Source organism: Cyclopterus lumpus, chromosome 21 (assembly GCF_009769545.1).
Source record: "Cyclopterus lumpus isolate fCycLum1 chromosome 21, fCycLum1.pri, whole genome shotgun sequence".
Taxonomy (NCBI): domain Eukaryota; kingdom Metazoa; phylum Chordata; class Actinopteri; order Perciformes; family Cyclopteridae; genus Cyclopterus; species Cyclopterus lumpus.
The window spans coordinates 5,083,395-5,100,703 of record NC_046986.1 but is presented as its reverse complement, the minus strand read 5'-3'; the positions used below and the strand labels follow the sequence as shown (position 1 = coordinate 5,100,703).

Sequence of the window (17,309 nt, the reverse complement as noted above, 5' to 3'; positions counted from 1 at the left end):
TAAGCACGTCATTGGTGATTCAGTGAACGGGGGAGAGACAATATCTAAATGTTTCTTTTTTTTTTTACTTAAAGAAGATACTTTCTGACCTTGGATCTTTTTTACAAGATGAATCATCTCACACACTGTATGGAAAAAAAAAGGAGCTTACATGAGTTTGTATGGCTGGATATGTGCGTTTGTCTTATATATATATTATTATTCTTCTGTGGAGACTGAAGCTGCATCTCTTGCAGACAGTGAAAGCCTGCAGCCCCCCCCCCCTGTGCTGAGCTGTCTGGATGAGGCTCTCTGCTGTTGCCTCTTGCACCTCGGCATCAGTTCAGCCTTCAGGGTGAAAGAGCGATCCTCCTCCTCCTCCTGCTGCTGCTGCTCAAGGAGAATCAAGAAGAAGAAGAAGGAGAGGAAGAAAAAAAAAAAAAGAACGAGAAAAAAAAAAAAAAAGAAGTTTGGCCGCGTGCCAAGCCGTGGAACAAGTGCGCCTCCCTTCCCCGCTGTTCAGCGTATTCATAGTTTAGGGGTTTGGACTCGGGCTCGGCTGTTTTAAAAAGGCTCGCAGCTCTCCGGTTGATCAGTCTGCTCAGGAAACTTCTGCTGGAGCAAAGTACTGGAGTCCAAAACTGAAGAGGGGGAAGAGAGCGAGAGAGAGAGAGAGAGAGAGAGAGAGAAGTTTGTGCAAAGAATTTGCTTTTGCTCTTGCAGAGGACAACATCTCTGGAAGAGAAAAATAATAACAACAACATCATCACAAATATTTTTTTTTCTTCTTCTTCTGCAATTGCTCTTTTTGTGTGTGTTTGTTTTGTGTTGCAGCAGCAAGGGTGCACGCTGAGCCGTGTCCGTGCATGTGTGTTTTTTTGTTGTTGTTGTTTTTTTTTAACAGATAGCAACACTCTTGGATAAAGACTCTTGGCTTTAGCTTTTAAAAAAAAAAAAAAAAAAAATCGGATTATCAAGACTGAGGCATTGTGCTCATTAGACCAGTCTACGCGTGCTCCCCCTCCTCTTCGCATTTGAGGTTTATGCTTATACCTGAAGAGAACACCAACAATGTTTCTGAGTCTCTGCCTCCTGGTGACATTTATCTTGGGGCTGTCCGGCTGCTTGGGCTCATACGTGCCGTGCGAGCCTTGTGACCAGAAGGCGCTGTCCATGTGCCCTCCGGTCCCGGTCGGCTGCCAGCTGGTCAAGGAGCCCGGCTGCGGCTGCTGCCTCACATGCGCCCTGTCCGAGGGGCAGGCGTGCGGCGTTTACACCGGGACGTGCACCCAGGGCCTCCGCTGCCTGCCGAGGAGCGGCGAGGAGAAACCCCTGCACGCCCTTCTCCACGGCAGGGGAGTGTGCACCAACGAGAAAGGATACAAACCTGCCCACCCGCCCATAGGTAAGACGCGCAACCCGGCTGGCACGACTGAATGCATGCTCGGCGTCGACTTGAGAATGTGTGTGTGTGTGTGTGTGTGTGTTCGGCTGCGGTTGTAAATGTATAAAAAAAGAAGAAGAAGAAAAAGGAAGAAAAAGAAGCGTCGTCTAGACTGGGGACAGCGGTGTTTGATCACGTAGTGTCCCATGAGGGGGATCCACTGTGCGCAAAAAGGGACATACTTAGAAAAGATTACATTATTCACGTCATATATTTATTTATTTGTGTGCCACATCCAGGTGGTTCCCATTCCTCGGGGGGGGGGGGGACCCACCGGTGTAGAACAAGGAGCAGCCGATACGGAGCTCTTGTTTGACAGATGGTGCTTAAATGCTTAAGACAGGAGCTTAAATACTCCTCCTCTCTCCCCGTGCCCGTGAATGCACCTTCGCAGGGCTCCGCATTAGTAACTGCACTGGCCCGGAGTAACGGCACAAGGTGTAAACCCGCGCGGCGAAGGTGCGCAACGTCCGCGGGCGTCTCGGCGCTCCGCTGCGGTTAAAAAGAAGAAGAGCACATGGCTGATTTAAGCCTCCGCTGCGGAGGGTCGTTGGCTGTCAAACTTTACCCGGTAGTGCCGTGACAAAGATCCAGGCAAAAAATAGTTCCTTTTTTGTTTTTGTTTTTTTTTTTACGGCGGAGCGAATTATTAAACGCATTCAAGAACAAGAACAAGAAAAAGAAAAGTCTAAAAAAAAGAGTGCGAAACTTTATGAAAACGGGGTCCGAGCACGACGCGACAGCGTATTTTTTTGATATGGAGGAGGAGGAAATGTGCGGGAGCCCCGTCAAGTGGAGCTTATTCTGTGCGCAAAGCGCCGCCTTTGATGTCCACTGGTTGTAACAAGTGTCTGTCAAAGCGCACTCGTTTTCCACGCGCGCTCGTGCCAGAGCGCATTGCGCGTGTAAAAACGTCCGTCGTGTCTCCGCCTTTCCAATTAAATCATCGTTCTCAAGCACATTGCGCGAGGACGGAGCCGCAAACGTAAGGTGTGGGGTGCAAATTTCTGATAAAGCAGGCTAAAGCTAGCGTGGATTAGCCACTAAATCTGTATGCGTAAGAGAGACGCAGCTCGGGGGGGGGGGGGGGGGGGGGCTCTCAATGGTTTAAGGTATTTCTCGCTGTAGCGGAAGGGGTCCACTGTCACTCCAAGAGTCTCAGCAGCTTGTCAACAACCAGATAAGTAGGTGGTAACCACAAAGGGTTTGGCCCCGTGCCTCGTTCTATAAAGTAGGCTGCCACTGGGGCTCGTTTTGGGCCGTTGACAAGAGTCATTAGGCCAGTCCCGCACCCAGTGAGCAGTGGACACCTCTCCACTTAATGACATTACAGCTCGAGCGTGGTCCGTCTTCCCACAATGCCACGGGGTTTAGTGAGGAAGCTCGCGCTTTGCACATTTTTTGGGGGAACGGGAGACAACGCGGAGGTATATACGGTAACGTACTCTTACTGGGCGGGGCTGCGTGGGGTGCGCATTTGTCTCTTGTGATTGTTGTGAATGATGACACCCTCGGGGCGGTTGTGTCTCACTCTGGCACACACACACACACACACACACACACACAGTTCCTGACTTCTTTGTGGGCCCACAGAGGTAATCAGAGCATCTTTTCCTGCACTCTGGCGCTGCATTCATTGCATGGGCGCTCAGTCACAGGCAGTGATTCAGCAGAATGCCTCTCTCTCTCTCTCTCTCTCTCTCTCTCTCTCTCTCTCTCGCCCCTGCTCTGAAGGACCTTCTGTCAAACACTCGGTGTGTGTGGACGGGTACCGGCGAGGTGAGCTTCTGGTTTCCTGCGGTGTGGGGTTGCAGCTGTCAGTGTGCTGTACCAGCTGAGCGAGCCAAAACACTGGGAGGAGGAGGAGCTCGAGTGTCTGCAGCCTGCTAAATATTGACTGGGGCAGCCAAACAATGGGAGGGAGAGAGGAATCTTTGCCCCCCCCCCCCCCCCCCCCTCCCTCACTTTACAGCCCATCTCTCTGTGCCAGGGTTCGTGTCCCAGCGGGTTCTTTTAATTCACGTTTTTGCTCCTGCGCTGCGATCCCACAGGGGTCGCTCGGATCGTAAGGCCCAGGTGTGTGTGCTGTGTGTGGGGGGTTGGGGGGGTGGGGGGGGGCACTCTGCCTTCGTTAGCCCCCCTACGAGGGAAAGCTCGCCAACAAGATATGACTTCATAGCAGCAGGCCCCCTCGTCCTTCAAGCTTCTGAAAGGGCCTTGTGTTTTAAAACAGATTTTTTTTCTATGCCAAGAAACAAAAGATGATTAGGGAGTGGTTCCAAATCCAGAATACTCCACACACACACACACACATAAATACTATGCCCCCAACCTGGTGCCTTCGCCGCCGTCGGTACATTTACAACCACGAGTGAGTCGTAGCAAACCGCCGACTTCCGACGCCCCGAAACGACCTTCACACGCACGGCCTTGTGGCGTCGGAGCACCGTACAGAATCGCTTGTCGTCACGTATTTAATTTATTTTTACAAAGCTTTTTTAACTTTTTAGAACGGCCATCTGCTTTTTTTATTTCCCCCCCCCCACACACACACACACACATACACACACACACACAGCTGGTTACTGGGTCGTAGAGCCAAGGAATCAAAGCAAGTGGTAAAACGCCCGATTCTCTCCCGGCGTATACACTGTGGCGGCTAATGCGAACCAGCGACCGGGCTCCCCTCTGTCCGTGTGGACGTTGCGTGCTCATGCAGACGTGCCACGTTGGATATGCCCCCCCCCCCCCCCCCCCCTCCGGTCACGTGTGGGCCACAGCTGCCCGACAGCGCCGTGACGGGCCCCTAGGAAAGGAAAGGAAAGACTATGTGGCTTTCCATCCGTCTCACCTTGAACATCTGAGACACGGCGCACAGGCGACGGCTTAGCGTGCTGCAACCGATCCGTCGCAGGTGCTGGAGGGAGAATCATTGGAAAGGTCACTCGGTGGAGATATCGCACGAGGACTTAAACGAGGACTTAAAAAGTGGGAACAGAAAATAACGTTGTGTGGGGGGGGGGGGGGGAACACGACATTTATGGAGAAACTAACGTGACGCTCGTGCGGCGAACCCCCGGCTTCTCAGATGTGACATCGATACGACGCATGTGGAGCCAAGTACATGATCATAGGCTCGCCTTGATTGTTATCCTGTAAAACTTTACGGTGGTATTTGTACAGCGCGTTGGTCGCCGACACCTACAGCCTGCTGGTGGCCACAGCTGGGAAAGAAATGAGCGCTTTTTTCGACCGCAGTCTTTACTACGCTGGAAGCATGTGATTCAACCGGGGGGGGGGGGGGGGGGGGGGGTGAGGGGGGTTGGCCACACGCTGGGCTTTTTAAAATGATGTCACACGTGTCGACACCCGCGTACTGTGATTTCACCTCCCAGCACCTGGTGACACGCTCGGAACCAGGAATGGGCCTTCTGGGTTTCTTAGGATTTGGGAAACAATGGAGGCTCCCTGGGGGGGGGGGGACTTCCCTGAAACGCTGGTTGTTGGTCTGAGAACGCGAGACAACAAAGCGAAGCGTTTGTTTTTGTGCCCCTGACGCGGTGGGGAAGCTCATCTTTGGCACACAAAAAGAAAAGAACGTTCCAGTGGATCCAATCCTTCTTGCACACCTTCAAACATTTTTAAAAAAAAGATGTTGCGCCCGAAAAGAAAAGAAAAGAAAACACTCCCATGTCGGATGAGGCCTCGCTCTCGTCGTGTGCATTCCTGCTCTGCGGAAGCTGTAAACCCGAATGTTTGCTTATACCTACAGAAGCATCCCACCCCCCCCCCCTCCCTTGGAAAGATTCGGCATCCTCTCGCGAGTCCTGCTTTTGTGATTTATAATCCTTTTGGAATTGTTCCTCGCTGCTATTTATAACCGGGGCATTCAAGAAAAGCAGGAAACTTTTCTTCTTTTTTTTTTTGATTGCGACGTACCGTGGGAAGAGTGGCTTCCTGCATTCTTTTTTTTTTTTAGGGGCCGGCTGAGACCACCGCGCACCGGGGTCGAGCAACAGAGGCAACTCCATGGAAACAACAGGACACACACACACACACACACACACACACACACACTTCACCCCGACACAACATTTCATAAAGGCCCACATTTTCTTTTTTTTCCCAGTCATCAGCCTCTCGGTCTTCTCGTGCAACCGGGTCAAGCCATGTGCAGAGAGACGGGGTTTCACTGCGGTCATGCTCACTTTTTTTGTTGTTGCACTTATCTATAAGAATCCATAATTCCCCAGTGACTTGCACAGCTCCTCTGGTTATTTCACACCTCCTCGCTCTGCTCTAGACACAACGGGGTCATCGGGCCGTGGCCTCGCCTTCAAATATTCAGTAGTCTGCGGCCTGAGGATGGTTTACTAACTATCAGACAGCGCTTCTATTCACAACTCTTACATCTTACGAAGATGTAATTTCAGATGCGGGACGTTAACGAACGCGGTGCTATCCAAAATGTCCAAAATGGAAAGGCGGAAGAATCTATTGTCCTTGTGGCTATCTAAATGGTATTAATATAGCCTTAAAGATTCCAGGGGAGAGAGAAGACGGGGGGGGGGGGGGGACCGCTGCCCGCGAGAAACTTCGGGATATTCATGAAGCATAATTGCGTGCAGATGTAAAATTTTAAACGGGGGGAAAAAAAAAAAGCATCAGGTGCGCCTCCTTTTGGCTACTCCCCCGCGCTCCTCTCGCCCCAATGAAATCTTTAGAGAGAGAGAGAGAGAGAGAGAGAGGTAGCGGCACAGCTGAATGGGAGAGAGCTGCACATGACTCGGCTCACTTGGCACCGGGCCAGCGTCTTGGCTGAGTTTCAGGAGTTAAACACAGACCCCCGTAAGCCCTCCTTTACAAGCCGGGTATCCCGAGCGTCGGAAAAAACTGGAGTTCTTGCGGCTGCGCCCTCGAAGTGCCCGCTTCAGAGAAAAAAGATGAATTTTGGGGCGATTCTGCAGAAAAAGAAAAGTCAGACACCGTTGTCTTCACGAAAGCTTTTAAAAAAAATTTCTCCTTAATGCCACGATCGCGTACGAGACCTCTCGTGCGCGGTTTCGTATGCTCGAATGAGATTACACATGAATGAAGAATGCGCGTTAAAAAAAAACAAAAAAAAGAAGAAAAAAAAAAACAGCCCTCATTTTCACGTTTTATTGCCAAATATGTGAATATGTGGCATTTCAATTAAGCGCCCCTGAGGAACGACTGGGGACCGCGCATGCAGCAGGAAATGCAGAGTTTTTCCACAGCGGTCACATGCGACCGGGCGTACATCGGAATGCCGCTTCGACGCATTTATTTATAGCGAGTAATAGCCTTCGTAGTCGGGGGGGGGGGGGGGGGGGGCGACACAAGGACATATCTAAACACAAAAAACCCAAGGCCTGCCAAGTCATGAGTTGCGAGATTAATTTCAAAGAGGACGGCAGCGCGGCGCAGGAAGCCAAAGACCCGATTCTGGTAATCACACCCCCCACCCCCCCCACCCCCACCCCCCCAGAGACTCCAGACGCTCATGCTGTGTCAGGGGCTCTTTAAACATCGTTGTTTTTTTTTTCCGGAGCTCGTGTCCTTGTTCCGTCTCGGTGCCTTTCTCTCCACGGCGGCTGTGTACCAACAGGCCAGTCAGCGGAGTTATGGCAGCTTGTTGACCCCCCCCCCCCGCCGCCGCCCCCCCCAAAGCCTATTCTCTCTTGCCCGTCTACAAGTATGGAAGTTGATTTGTCTCTCGGCAGCAGTTGGCCCTCCGGTCCGTGGCCAGCATTCCTCTCTGGTTCAGCGCTTCTGGCACCACGGCGGGTTTCCTTGTCAGATAAATATAACCAGGGTCATCCACTGGCACCGTCTCTTCGGGCCAGTTGGGGCCTGGCAAAGTCCCCACAATAACTCTGTACTTATGGAACAGCTAAGCCAAATGTGGGTGAGGGGGGAAGGGGGGTGGCTCAGGGCTTCTTTCTGTGCCCTCAAAGAACCTCTGGCTTGGGGGTCCAGGCTTAAGAGGCTGAGCCCCAAACATAGGAGAGGCGGAGGGGGGGGGGGTCTAGGTTAGGGATAAAAGACCTCAACCTGTGAACATCCTATCACAGAGTCTACTCCCCCCCCCCCACCCGGCGCATAAACGGTGACAAAAAATGCACGAGCGTTGAATCCGTTTAACGACCATAAAGTTAGGACGCTCGGATGCCCCCCCCTACCCCCCCCGTGGAAGTTTAGAGGTCCAGATTTTTGCAGGCACTGCGTAGGCAGCCGTGCAGCATGCGATGCGTTTCTGTATTTACAGGATGTCTGACCTCGGCTGACCTTGAGATCAACGCGGCTCCGATGTATTAGAGACATCGAAATACGTCTCTTGTTTTTATGGATGCAGATTAGAAACGAACTGGCCTTCGCACGGAATGGATGTTGTTGGATTACTTTTCTATACTCGTGTGTAACGAGGTTGGAAGTCAGGGTTGGTGGGAGCTTAACCCCCCAATAAACAAACAGTTGGGGGGCACAAACCCTGGGAAAAAAGCACCCAAAGTGGGAAAGGACTAACGAGCTGCAAACATGCAGCAATATGCAGATAGCATATATTTTCTTTTTTTTTCAGCGACTGTAAAATGTTGCAATCGTGTATCTACACTCCACGGGTTCCTCGTATTATTTAATTACACGGTTGCGATGGCATTACTCTTTACGGAGACATTTTACATTCCTGAATTTTATGTTCATTTTTTTTCATGCTCGTTTTAAAGACGAGTTTCATCACGCAATAATGCCAGGGATTAAATAAACGAACGGAGGAGGAGGAAGAGGAGGAGGAGGGGGAGGGGGGGATTCCCACTTTAAAGGTAGCACAATGACAGAGTCTTTTTTCCAAATACTGATTTTAACTGTGATTTATTTGCCCACAATGTTCAATGTGTTATCAAATACCATTTGACCAACAATGGATGCACACAATCACACTCAGATGTCTCAGTCGACTACATCTCAATGTGTCGGATGAAGGATGAGCCTCAGGGGGGCCAAGACTTCATTTCATTTACCTTTCATTTACCTTTCATTGACCAACTTCAGACATGAGTTGGAGTTGAGAGACGACAGTTTACACACAAAGTTTTGAGTAAACTCTCTGACAACTTTGGCCGTTTGCGTTCGGTCTTCCGTCTCACTTTGAGCTGTTCATAAAAGCAAAAAATGCTGTAAAATTTAAATAAAAAATGTGTCCCTTGCACGGTTAGTGGCGAGCTGCAGGAAATACCTGAGGATTCTGGAGCCACGAAGCCAGATATATATATATATATATATATATATATATCCATCCCTCGGGAGGTGGTGGAGACCAAAACAGAGCGAAAAATATTTTAGGTAGATTTTGGCGAAAATGCTGACGAATGCAAACGTCTGTCGAATGTGTGAAGATGCCGACGTGTTCACAACATGTTCACATCGTGACGACATGGCCACGTTTTCAACTCGAGTGGAAGCTTTCGGTGACACTTCTCTCACGTTCCAGCAGAGGGCAGGCACAACGTGCACAAACACGTTCTCGCCTTGCGGTCGATCCTATCGTTTTAACATTTGAACCGTGTTTCCCCCTTTTTTGCTCCGCAGCGGAACGCGAGTCTCGGGAGCACGAGGACGCCATCACCGCGGAGATCGCGGAGGAGCTGCAGCAAGCCAAAGTGCCGCTCCTCCCCAAAGACATTGTGAACAGTAAAAAAGTCCACGCGCTGCGCAAGGAGCAGAAGAGGAAGCTCGGCAAGCAGCGCTCCATGGGCTCCCCCATGGACTACTCCCCTCTGCCCATCGACAAGCACGAGCCAGAATTCGTAAGTTTTTAATGCCGGTTTTGATTCTGTCTGATCTTTTAAAGCTACCGCGTGTATCTGGCAACAGAAGCGACACCTTCATCGTTTGTATATCTGAATGCACCTTTTGTGAACCCGGCGCTTGTCTCTCACCCCCTAAAGGGTCCATGCAGGAGGAAACTGGATGGGATCATTCAGGGGATGAAGGACACTTCTCGGGTCATGGCTCTGTCTCTGTATCTTCCAAACTGTGACAGGAAAGGGTTCTTCAAGCGCAAGCAGGTGGGTTTTTGGTTTTTGGACTCGCCATTGCAATTATACTCGTACTCGGCATTCCAAGTAGGCTACTGTACCTTTTTTTTTTTTTAAAGGTCACTCCAGCATTTTCCATTTCAGTGGATTTGCTTGCGGCGTGAAATTAAAATCAGCGACAATCATTCGTTTCAATAAACTTCGACCTCGCCGAACTTGTCACTGAACAGTTAGCAAAAGATTTGCTTCTAATGCGGCCCTAAGCCGCTGGATCGGGTGTTGGCGAGTACTATCGATATCACGTTATTGTATCATTTATCATCTCATTTTACGCTGCGCAGGAAAAGCTGCTCGATCGGCATTGACGTCAAAAACTATTGCTCGGTCTATTGCTCGGTCTATTGCTCGGTCTATTGGCCAGAGCTAGCATCATTTAAGCAATTTGGCAATATTGATGCTGGAACGTCCCAATAGTAAAATGGCGATGTGTTATTGAAGCACAAGTATCTGCCAATATGCAAGTTCAGGTATTGGAAATGCTACAACAGTTCACCAACTTTGAGTAGTCGCCAAGACGTGCAAATAAAATATTCGGTGCCACTTTCTGGCGTGACAACCCGCACCCCCCCCCCCAACACCTTTTCCAACTACCGCAGCTGTTCGTCACCATACACTATAACCCCTGTTTTTTCTGGCCCACAGTGCAAGCCGTCACGCGGCCGCAAACGAGGCATCTGCTGGTGCGTGGACAAGTACGGCGTTCAGCTCCCCGGCACCGACTACAGCGGCGGGGACATTCAATGTAAAGACCTGGAGAACAGCAACAACAACAACGAGTGAAAAGGCCCCCACCACCACCACCACCACCACCACCACCACCCTCCCTCCCCACCCATTAACCACCACGTGGCCCACGCCTCCTCTCTGAATCACACCTGTATGCTCCACCCTCTCCATTGGCTTCCAGATTTTTCTGTTTAGTTTTTTTTTTCAAATTGAAAAAAAAAGGAAGAGAGAAAAAAAAAAAAAAATCCAAAAATGAAAGACCAGGCTGAAAAAAAGACACCTGCATATTTTTTCTTTTCTTTTCTGTTGTTGACCATCATCTTCAAATGAGGGGTGGGGGGGGAGTCCCAGAAGAAGATTTACTAGATCCCTTGACTATTGCTCGTGGCTTGCAGATCCATGAAAATATATGCACACGATGGATATCATTTTTATAGAAGCTCGGGGCTTTCAACACAACACTTGTATGATGTTAAAATTGACACAAAATCAAGTGTGAAGAAAATCCCCCCAAAAATGATCAGGCACATTGATTGAAAACAGATCCGTTTTTTTTTTTTTTTAGGCCGTGGAACTCGGCGCCACTGTGGGACTGTCGATTGGCAAAAAAAAAAAAAAAAAAAGAGTAATTTGGTTTTTGTTGTTGTTGTTGTCTTGTTTTCCAAAAGAAAAAAAAAAAAAAAAGAAACAATAGATAGGGATATGCTGTAACAGTTGACTCTATCTGGATACGTGGTTCTGTCAGAGCACTTATGAATAGAGGGGGAACCTGCTTAGATATATGTGTACCTTCACAAAAAGATGTGTGCATGAATGCGTGTGTGTGTACAGTGTGTGTGTGTGTGTGTGTATCCGCCTGTGTCGGGTGTATGATGGAGCCTATTCCAAAAAAGAATGTCCTTTTTTTTCCTTTCCTTTTTCTTTTCTTTTTTTGTTGGATTTTGTCACGCCGAGTATCGCTAGCGCTTGCAGAGTATCGCTAGCTTGACGAGTATCGCTAGCGCTTGCCGAGTATCGCTAGCTTGACGAGTATAGCTAGCGCTTGCCGAGTATCGCTAGCTTGTAGAGTATCGCTAGCTTGCCGAGTATCGCTAGCTTGACGAGTATAGCTAGCGCTTGACGAGTATCGCTAGCGCTTGACGAGTATCGCTAGCGCTTGACGAGTATCGCTAGCTTGACGAGTATCGCTAGCGCTTGACGAGTATCGCTAGCGCTTGACGAGTATCGCTAGCTTGACGAGTATCGCTATCGCTTGACGAGTATCGCTAGCTTGACGAGTATCGCTAGCGCTTGACGAGTATCGCTAGCTTGACGAGTATCGCTAGCTTGACGAGTATCGCTAGCGCTTGACGAGTATCGCTAGCTTGACCGGCCTTCTCTAGAAACCGATGTGAAACGCGTCTCGGGACTCGGAGGGTGGAGCGTTTCCGGAAAAAGAAAACACAAAAAAGAGTGAGGCGGACAGTCACGGACGAACCTATTCTTATGTAAGTTAAGTGGCTCTTTTTTTCGACAATGTAGCTAGCCTGATATGCCAACTGTGGCCTATTTAAACAGACACTGCCATGCGGGGGGGCGACACAAGAGCGCCGACTCTACAAGTGAAATAAAAGTATTTTCAGCTTAAGCAACGGGAGTTTGACTTTGCATCTTTTTTCGATTGTCGAGCACGTCGCCTCTCTCTCTACTCCGATTTCAGTCACGCGAAGCATAGTTTTTGTATGTTTTTTTTGGGGGGGGGGGGGGGTTTTGCGACGTTTTCTTTGCCTTTTCAGTGAAGTAAAGCCCCGCCCACTTTGTTTGAGCCATGTTCCTTTTTATCGAGTGGTTTTTCCCTCTCAGTACAGCTACTACAGTGTAACCACGGTGTATTACATTACTTTTAAAATATAGTTATTGAATGTTGTTTTTTTTGCCTGTAGAAACATTAGTATGACAACAATGTAATTGTGCTTTTGGGGGGGAAAAAAAGAAGAAGAAAAAAACGTAAAGAATGAGTTCCTCGTAGCCTGTCAGGAGAATGACCTTTAGAGTCATTGGGGCTAACGGGGCCAGTCAAAGAAGCTAAGACTTCTGCTCACATGCCTCCATGCTAAAAGGTGGTACATCTAAAGGGGGAGCATGATCAAAACAACAACAAAAAAGGTTATACAGGTTATATAACAGGGTCATTTTTTCTCTCTCTGTGTGCAAGTCACAGTGCCTTCCTACATGCAATTACATTTAAACAGTGACGTGAAAGTGACATGGATATCAAACTGAGCAATTTTTAAATTTTTTTCAGACAACCTCTCCCCCCCCCAAAAAAAATACCTGAAAATAATCAAGAGGTCTAGGTTTAATTCTGATTAAGAGAGGAACGATGATCATAAAGGTCCTGTAAATGTTGTTAGCAACACCTGAACCTCTGGACAATGATGATGTGTGAGGACCTCCCTCCTCTCTTCCTTTGACAAGCGATAAGCTACGATTCTTGTTTTTTCATATGAATGCCAATGCACATCATTTGCTCAGAGAGGGGGAAGCCAAAGGATGTCCACGTCCTTCCAAAAGAGAAATGCTGAAATCATACATCCTTAAATGGCTTCCGGTTGTGAGTGTGTGTGTATGTATATATATATGTGTATATATATGTATATATACACATATATATATTTTAACGAGGCCCCACTTCCAACACCAAAATCCCCCACGACCACTTTCGAAAAAAAAAAAGATAAAGCAGCTTGCACTTATTTCAGTTACTCACTATTGATATTGCGACACAACGACGTCCTAAGATGTGGTATCATGAAGTTGGTGGAACAAATATTAAAACAAATATATATGAAAAAAAGAAAGAAAAAAAAAACAGCCACAAAAGCTAAAATGTTGTGTTATCTTTTCTTGCGTTCGGCCTTTTAAAGGCCGGGCGCTTTTGAAGGTAATATTTGTTGTCGACAGGGGCTGTGCAGCCCATGCCATGGGACCTCCGATACGGCAAACAATCCTTTTAGGGAGAGAAAAAATAGATTTTAAAAGTAACACGCAGCTAGAGATGTTCTCGTGGCCAATTGCACAGAGATAGGAGAGAGGAGATGAGAAGAGGAAAGGAGAGAGGAACGAGGGAGCGCCGTGGGCAGTGGTCGTAATCAGGGCCTAGCCACTTCCCTTCCCCTCCGATACGGGGGGGGGTGGGGGGTGGGGTCACCAATTGCATGACGTTAGATACAGTTAGCGAGACAGTTACTAAGGAGTCATGGAAATCTGGGGAACGCAATATTGGAAGAATCGAATATAATTTTTAATTTGATATTCTCAAGGCGAAAAACATGAATCTGATATCTGGGAGTGTGTGAATACTTCAATGTTCCAGGTATTTGTTTCTTGTTGTTTGGCGACTTCCTGTTTTGCGAGTACCGACTTTCCTCGGGTTTCACCATCTCCTACTTGGTCTTTTTTTTAAACTCATATTCACATTTCATACTTCCAGTAGCACAGTACCGCTTTTCTTTTCTGAGTACATAACACTTTTTTTTCCGGATGTAAACAAGTCAACACAATTGTTTTGTTTTTTTCATAATTTGGTGTGTTCACTGGCTTGTGAAAAATGGACCCATCGGGGGTGGCAAGGAGGATAGTGGGAAATATAAAAAAGAAATGGTCAGTATTTTGGAACTACATTAAAAAAAAAAAACAGATAAGGAAAAAAGAAAAAAAGACAAAAAAATCTCAAATTATTAAAAGTGAATATCACTGTGTAATATTTATTCAACTTGTAATTTATGTACTCTTTTTAACCTTTTGTCTTTTTTTTTTTTTTTTGTTATGACAAAGCATTTATTTAAATAAAGTTATGTATTCATTTAAACACTTCTGGGTGAGGCTTTTTTTCCCCTTCTTCTTCATTTCTAGCGTTAATGCTATTTTAGTTTCAAGAGGAATCGAGGAGACACTAAAATGTCTTTTTGAAAACGTACAGTTTGGAGCGGAGGACTTCCCGGTATAGTAAGCACCGACTAATCTCCGAGGCACGAGCTGATAAACCTCTTAAGACGTAAGTCGGAGACACCCGGGCGAGCCCGCGAGGATCTCATGCAGCATGCAGGATGTGACTTTAAAAAAAATAAAATAAAAAAAAAAGCCCAGAGGGCCAAGTCACCTGGTTCTCAACGCCGCCGTCAAAAGATTGCACAGGAACAAGGAAGTCATTTAACGTGAGTTTGAACTTCAACGGGGGGGGGGGGGGGGGGGGGGGTTGGATAACATCTACTACTCAAACGACTGGGAAGAAGGGATCTGTAGCCCCTGGGGGGTGGGGTGGGGGGGGAGGATTCATGTGAATGAAACCTACTTTTATCACCACTTAAAAGCAGAATGGACTCCTTGTGAGTAATGTCCATTCATAAAGACACACACACACACACACAGCGAAATGTGGACACGGGGAGTTGGGAAAAAGCCATGGGGGGGTATCGTAACATTCACACTCACAAAAAAAAAAAACGAGGGACAACGAGATGGATTTATAACGGTGACGCCAGCTCTCGACGAGGAGATTGTTCTGAATTGCGTCGCGTGTGCACGTCAGGATGAAAACTATCGACGGAGTCTGTGCGTCTCCTCAGAGGGACGTCTGGCCATCTTTATTCCCTTCACGGATTCCAGGAAGTGACAGATTTTTTGGGGGGCGGTGGGCACCAAAGTCTTCCCCCTGGGGAACTCGTGGGCCTTTTTTTGACCGTAACCAGATGTGGGTGACTGATGCCGGCCATGAAAAGGGTGGAGGATGGGGGGGGGCTTGTCAGATCAAGGCTGCCGTAAAGGTTGTTGCGGTGTGTCTGGGGGGGGGGGGGGGGGGTGCGTATATACGTGCACGTAGACTTTGACTTCGGGCGGAGGAGAAAACATGTGTAGGAGATTTTTTGATTTGTGAGGCAGTGAACATGACAATTACTATTTGCCTTCAAAGAAACTGACAACTGCACTTAGTGCTTCAAAGCATTTATTCCCCTTTTATTACATAATTAGAGAACGACGTCGGAGCGGCTTCATCTGACGTCGACTCACGCACCTCGCTCCGTCCCGAAAAAAAGGGTTGCCGATCTTCCTCTTTGCATTTTTCTTTGGATGCAGTGTAAACTAATGTATTAAGTCCGTACAATCACCATTGCAAGATCTTGGGAGAGAACGTCACTTTGCCGGTGGCTCATATCATTAAGTGTGACTTTCAGGAACGATGACCGGGGGAGCATTTAAAGACATAAAGCGTACAAATGGCTCGCAGATGTTTTTACGCTGCATAATTGGGGTATCTTTGCAAAATAAAAACCACCGTTGTATAATACTAACTTTTATATAGAGAGGTAATGGCGGTTCTTTTTCATCAGATGAAAGGAGATGTGAAAGAATGTACGGCGCTTGAGAGGTAAACAACGTGACTTAAGCGGTGGAATCCGCTGGATGCCGGTGGTGGTAGACGACGGCAGACGAGTGTCTGCTGGCTTTTTTTTTTTCATCCGAGCCCTTTCATCAAAGATGGACTTAGACCCCGGAATCCCTAATGGAGGGTTCTTCGGCGTGGATCGGATGTGACTGTGAGAACCTCAACTAAGTTAAGTAAACCAGCATTGAGATGAAGGATTTGATATCCTACGAAGCACAATAGACATTAAGTCACAGATATAAGGGTCCCATTTGGGCTGCCATGCATTGCAGTATCTTTCAGCCAAGGGGAGCGGGCGGTAGTCCTGTGGTTTCACCAATGGTCTGGTAATGGAAAATATTCTGAAGGAAGAAGAGACTGAGAATTAATAGTTTTTGGCCAATTAAAACAAAAATAATCTGGCCATTTGTCCTGGCCATCGGTCGTGCTTCCCAAAGGACTTGCTGAGATCTCAGAATGCAGATACCTTCGCCAAAGACAGGTTTGACTGATGTGGTCAGAAAGGTTGTAACCAGAGCTTCAGGTAAGACCGATTACTTAACAGTGACATTACAAACCGATCTTGTACCGATTGCAATTGTCCATCACATCCATTTAGTTAGTAGAACATTATGTAATCTGAGAGAACCGATCGGAACTACGACCCAAGTTTTCCTTTGAGGTTGAGTCATTTCTTTTTCATATTAAAATATGCCTCGTTTCCAGTTGCATCTCGATATAATTGTAACCCCATTACATACACCCGGTGTTAATAAAGAGAGAGTAAGAGAAGATGGAAGGTGGGCTATTGCACGCAATGTTATTTGCTTCGCCACAATCGACCCGCCCCCAAAACTATTTTCTTACTATGTTCTTGCATGTGGATGGAAAACGATGGCGTTCTCAATTGAACTCGGGTTCAACGCGGTCACGTTTAGTCCCCGACCAGATGTGGCTTATCGGATCTGTCGCAGATGCAGTTCGGCCGCATTTACACCCTCGACCTTCATGTGGTTCGAGCGCTGTCGTGGGATTACAATCCGATCACCCAAAACACACAATGTAAGGACACATATTAGCTTATAGGTAATAACTCGTTCCTCTATCCTCGCCCCTTTTACACAGTGGACATACACTAGTGCAGTGTAACCTTTGTATATATTCGGTCCAAGGCAATGTGATTATAGAGAGCTGACGTCTCCCGCGTACTCGCTGGGTTCCACGAGTCTCCTCGACACATTGCATATTTCTGCATGTGCGTTTTTCATTTTTTTAAATCTTTTTTTCTCCGAAAGCCTGAAACATAACACTCGGCTCCCTTTTGTCCACAATCACGGGAAGAATGTCTCCGCACGTCGCACTTCCTGCTCTCCGCTTGGAGCACCATGTCATTTGAACAAAAGATAAAAACAACAATTATTTTTTTTTTGTGTGTGTGTTAACATTCAACAAGTACAGCTTCCTGCGAAGTCTTAGACGCAGACCCCGCCGTCAACATATCGAGGGAAGTTGTTGAACGCTAACAAAAGAAATACTAGCCCCGAAAGTAGGGCAGATCTTCGGCTCTCCAGGCCAATACACACGCACATGTGCTTTTTGCACATACACTAACACACACACACACACACACACACACACT

The 17,309-nt window shown here is 47.6% G+C and overlaps 1 protein-coding gene across 1 annotated transcript; it reads left to right on the top strand.

The window, feature by feature from the left end:
• Window positions 1-514: 514 nt before the first annotated feature.
• LOC117750969 (insulin-like growth factor-binding protein 5) lies at window positions 515-10,870 on the top strand. Its single transcript, XM_034562450.1, has 4 exons — window positions 515-1,384; window positions 9,032-9,249; window positions 9,391-9,510; window positions 10,183-10,870. Exons 1-4 carry the CDS (start codon window positions 1,051-1,053, stop codon window positions 10,318-10,320), a joined length of 810 nt encoding a protein of 269 aa, XP_034418341.1. The 5' UTR covers window positions 515-1,050; the 3' UTR covers window positions 10,321-10,870.
• The last annotated feature ends 6,439 nt before the right edge of the window (window positions 10,871-17,309 follow it).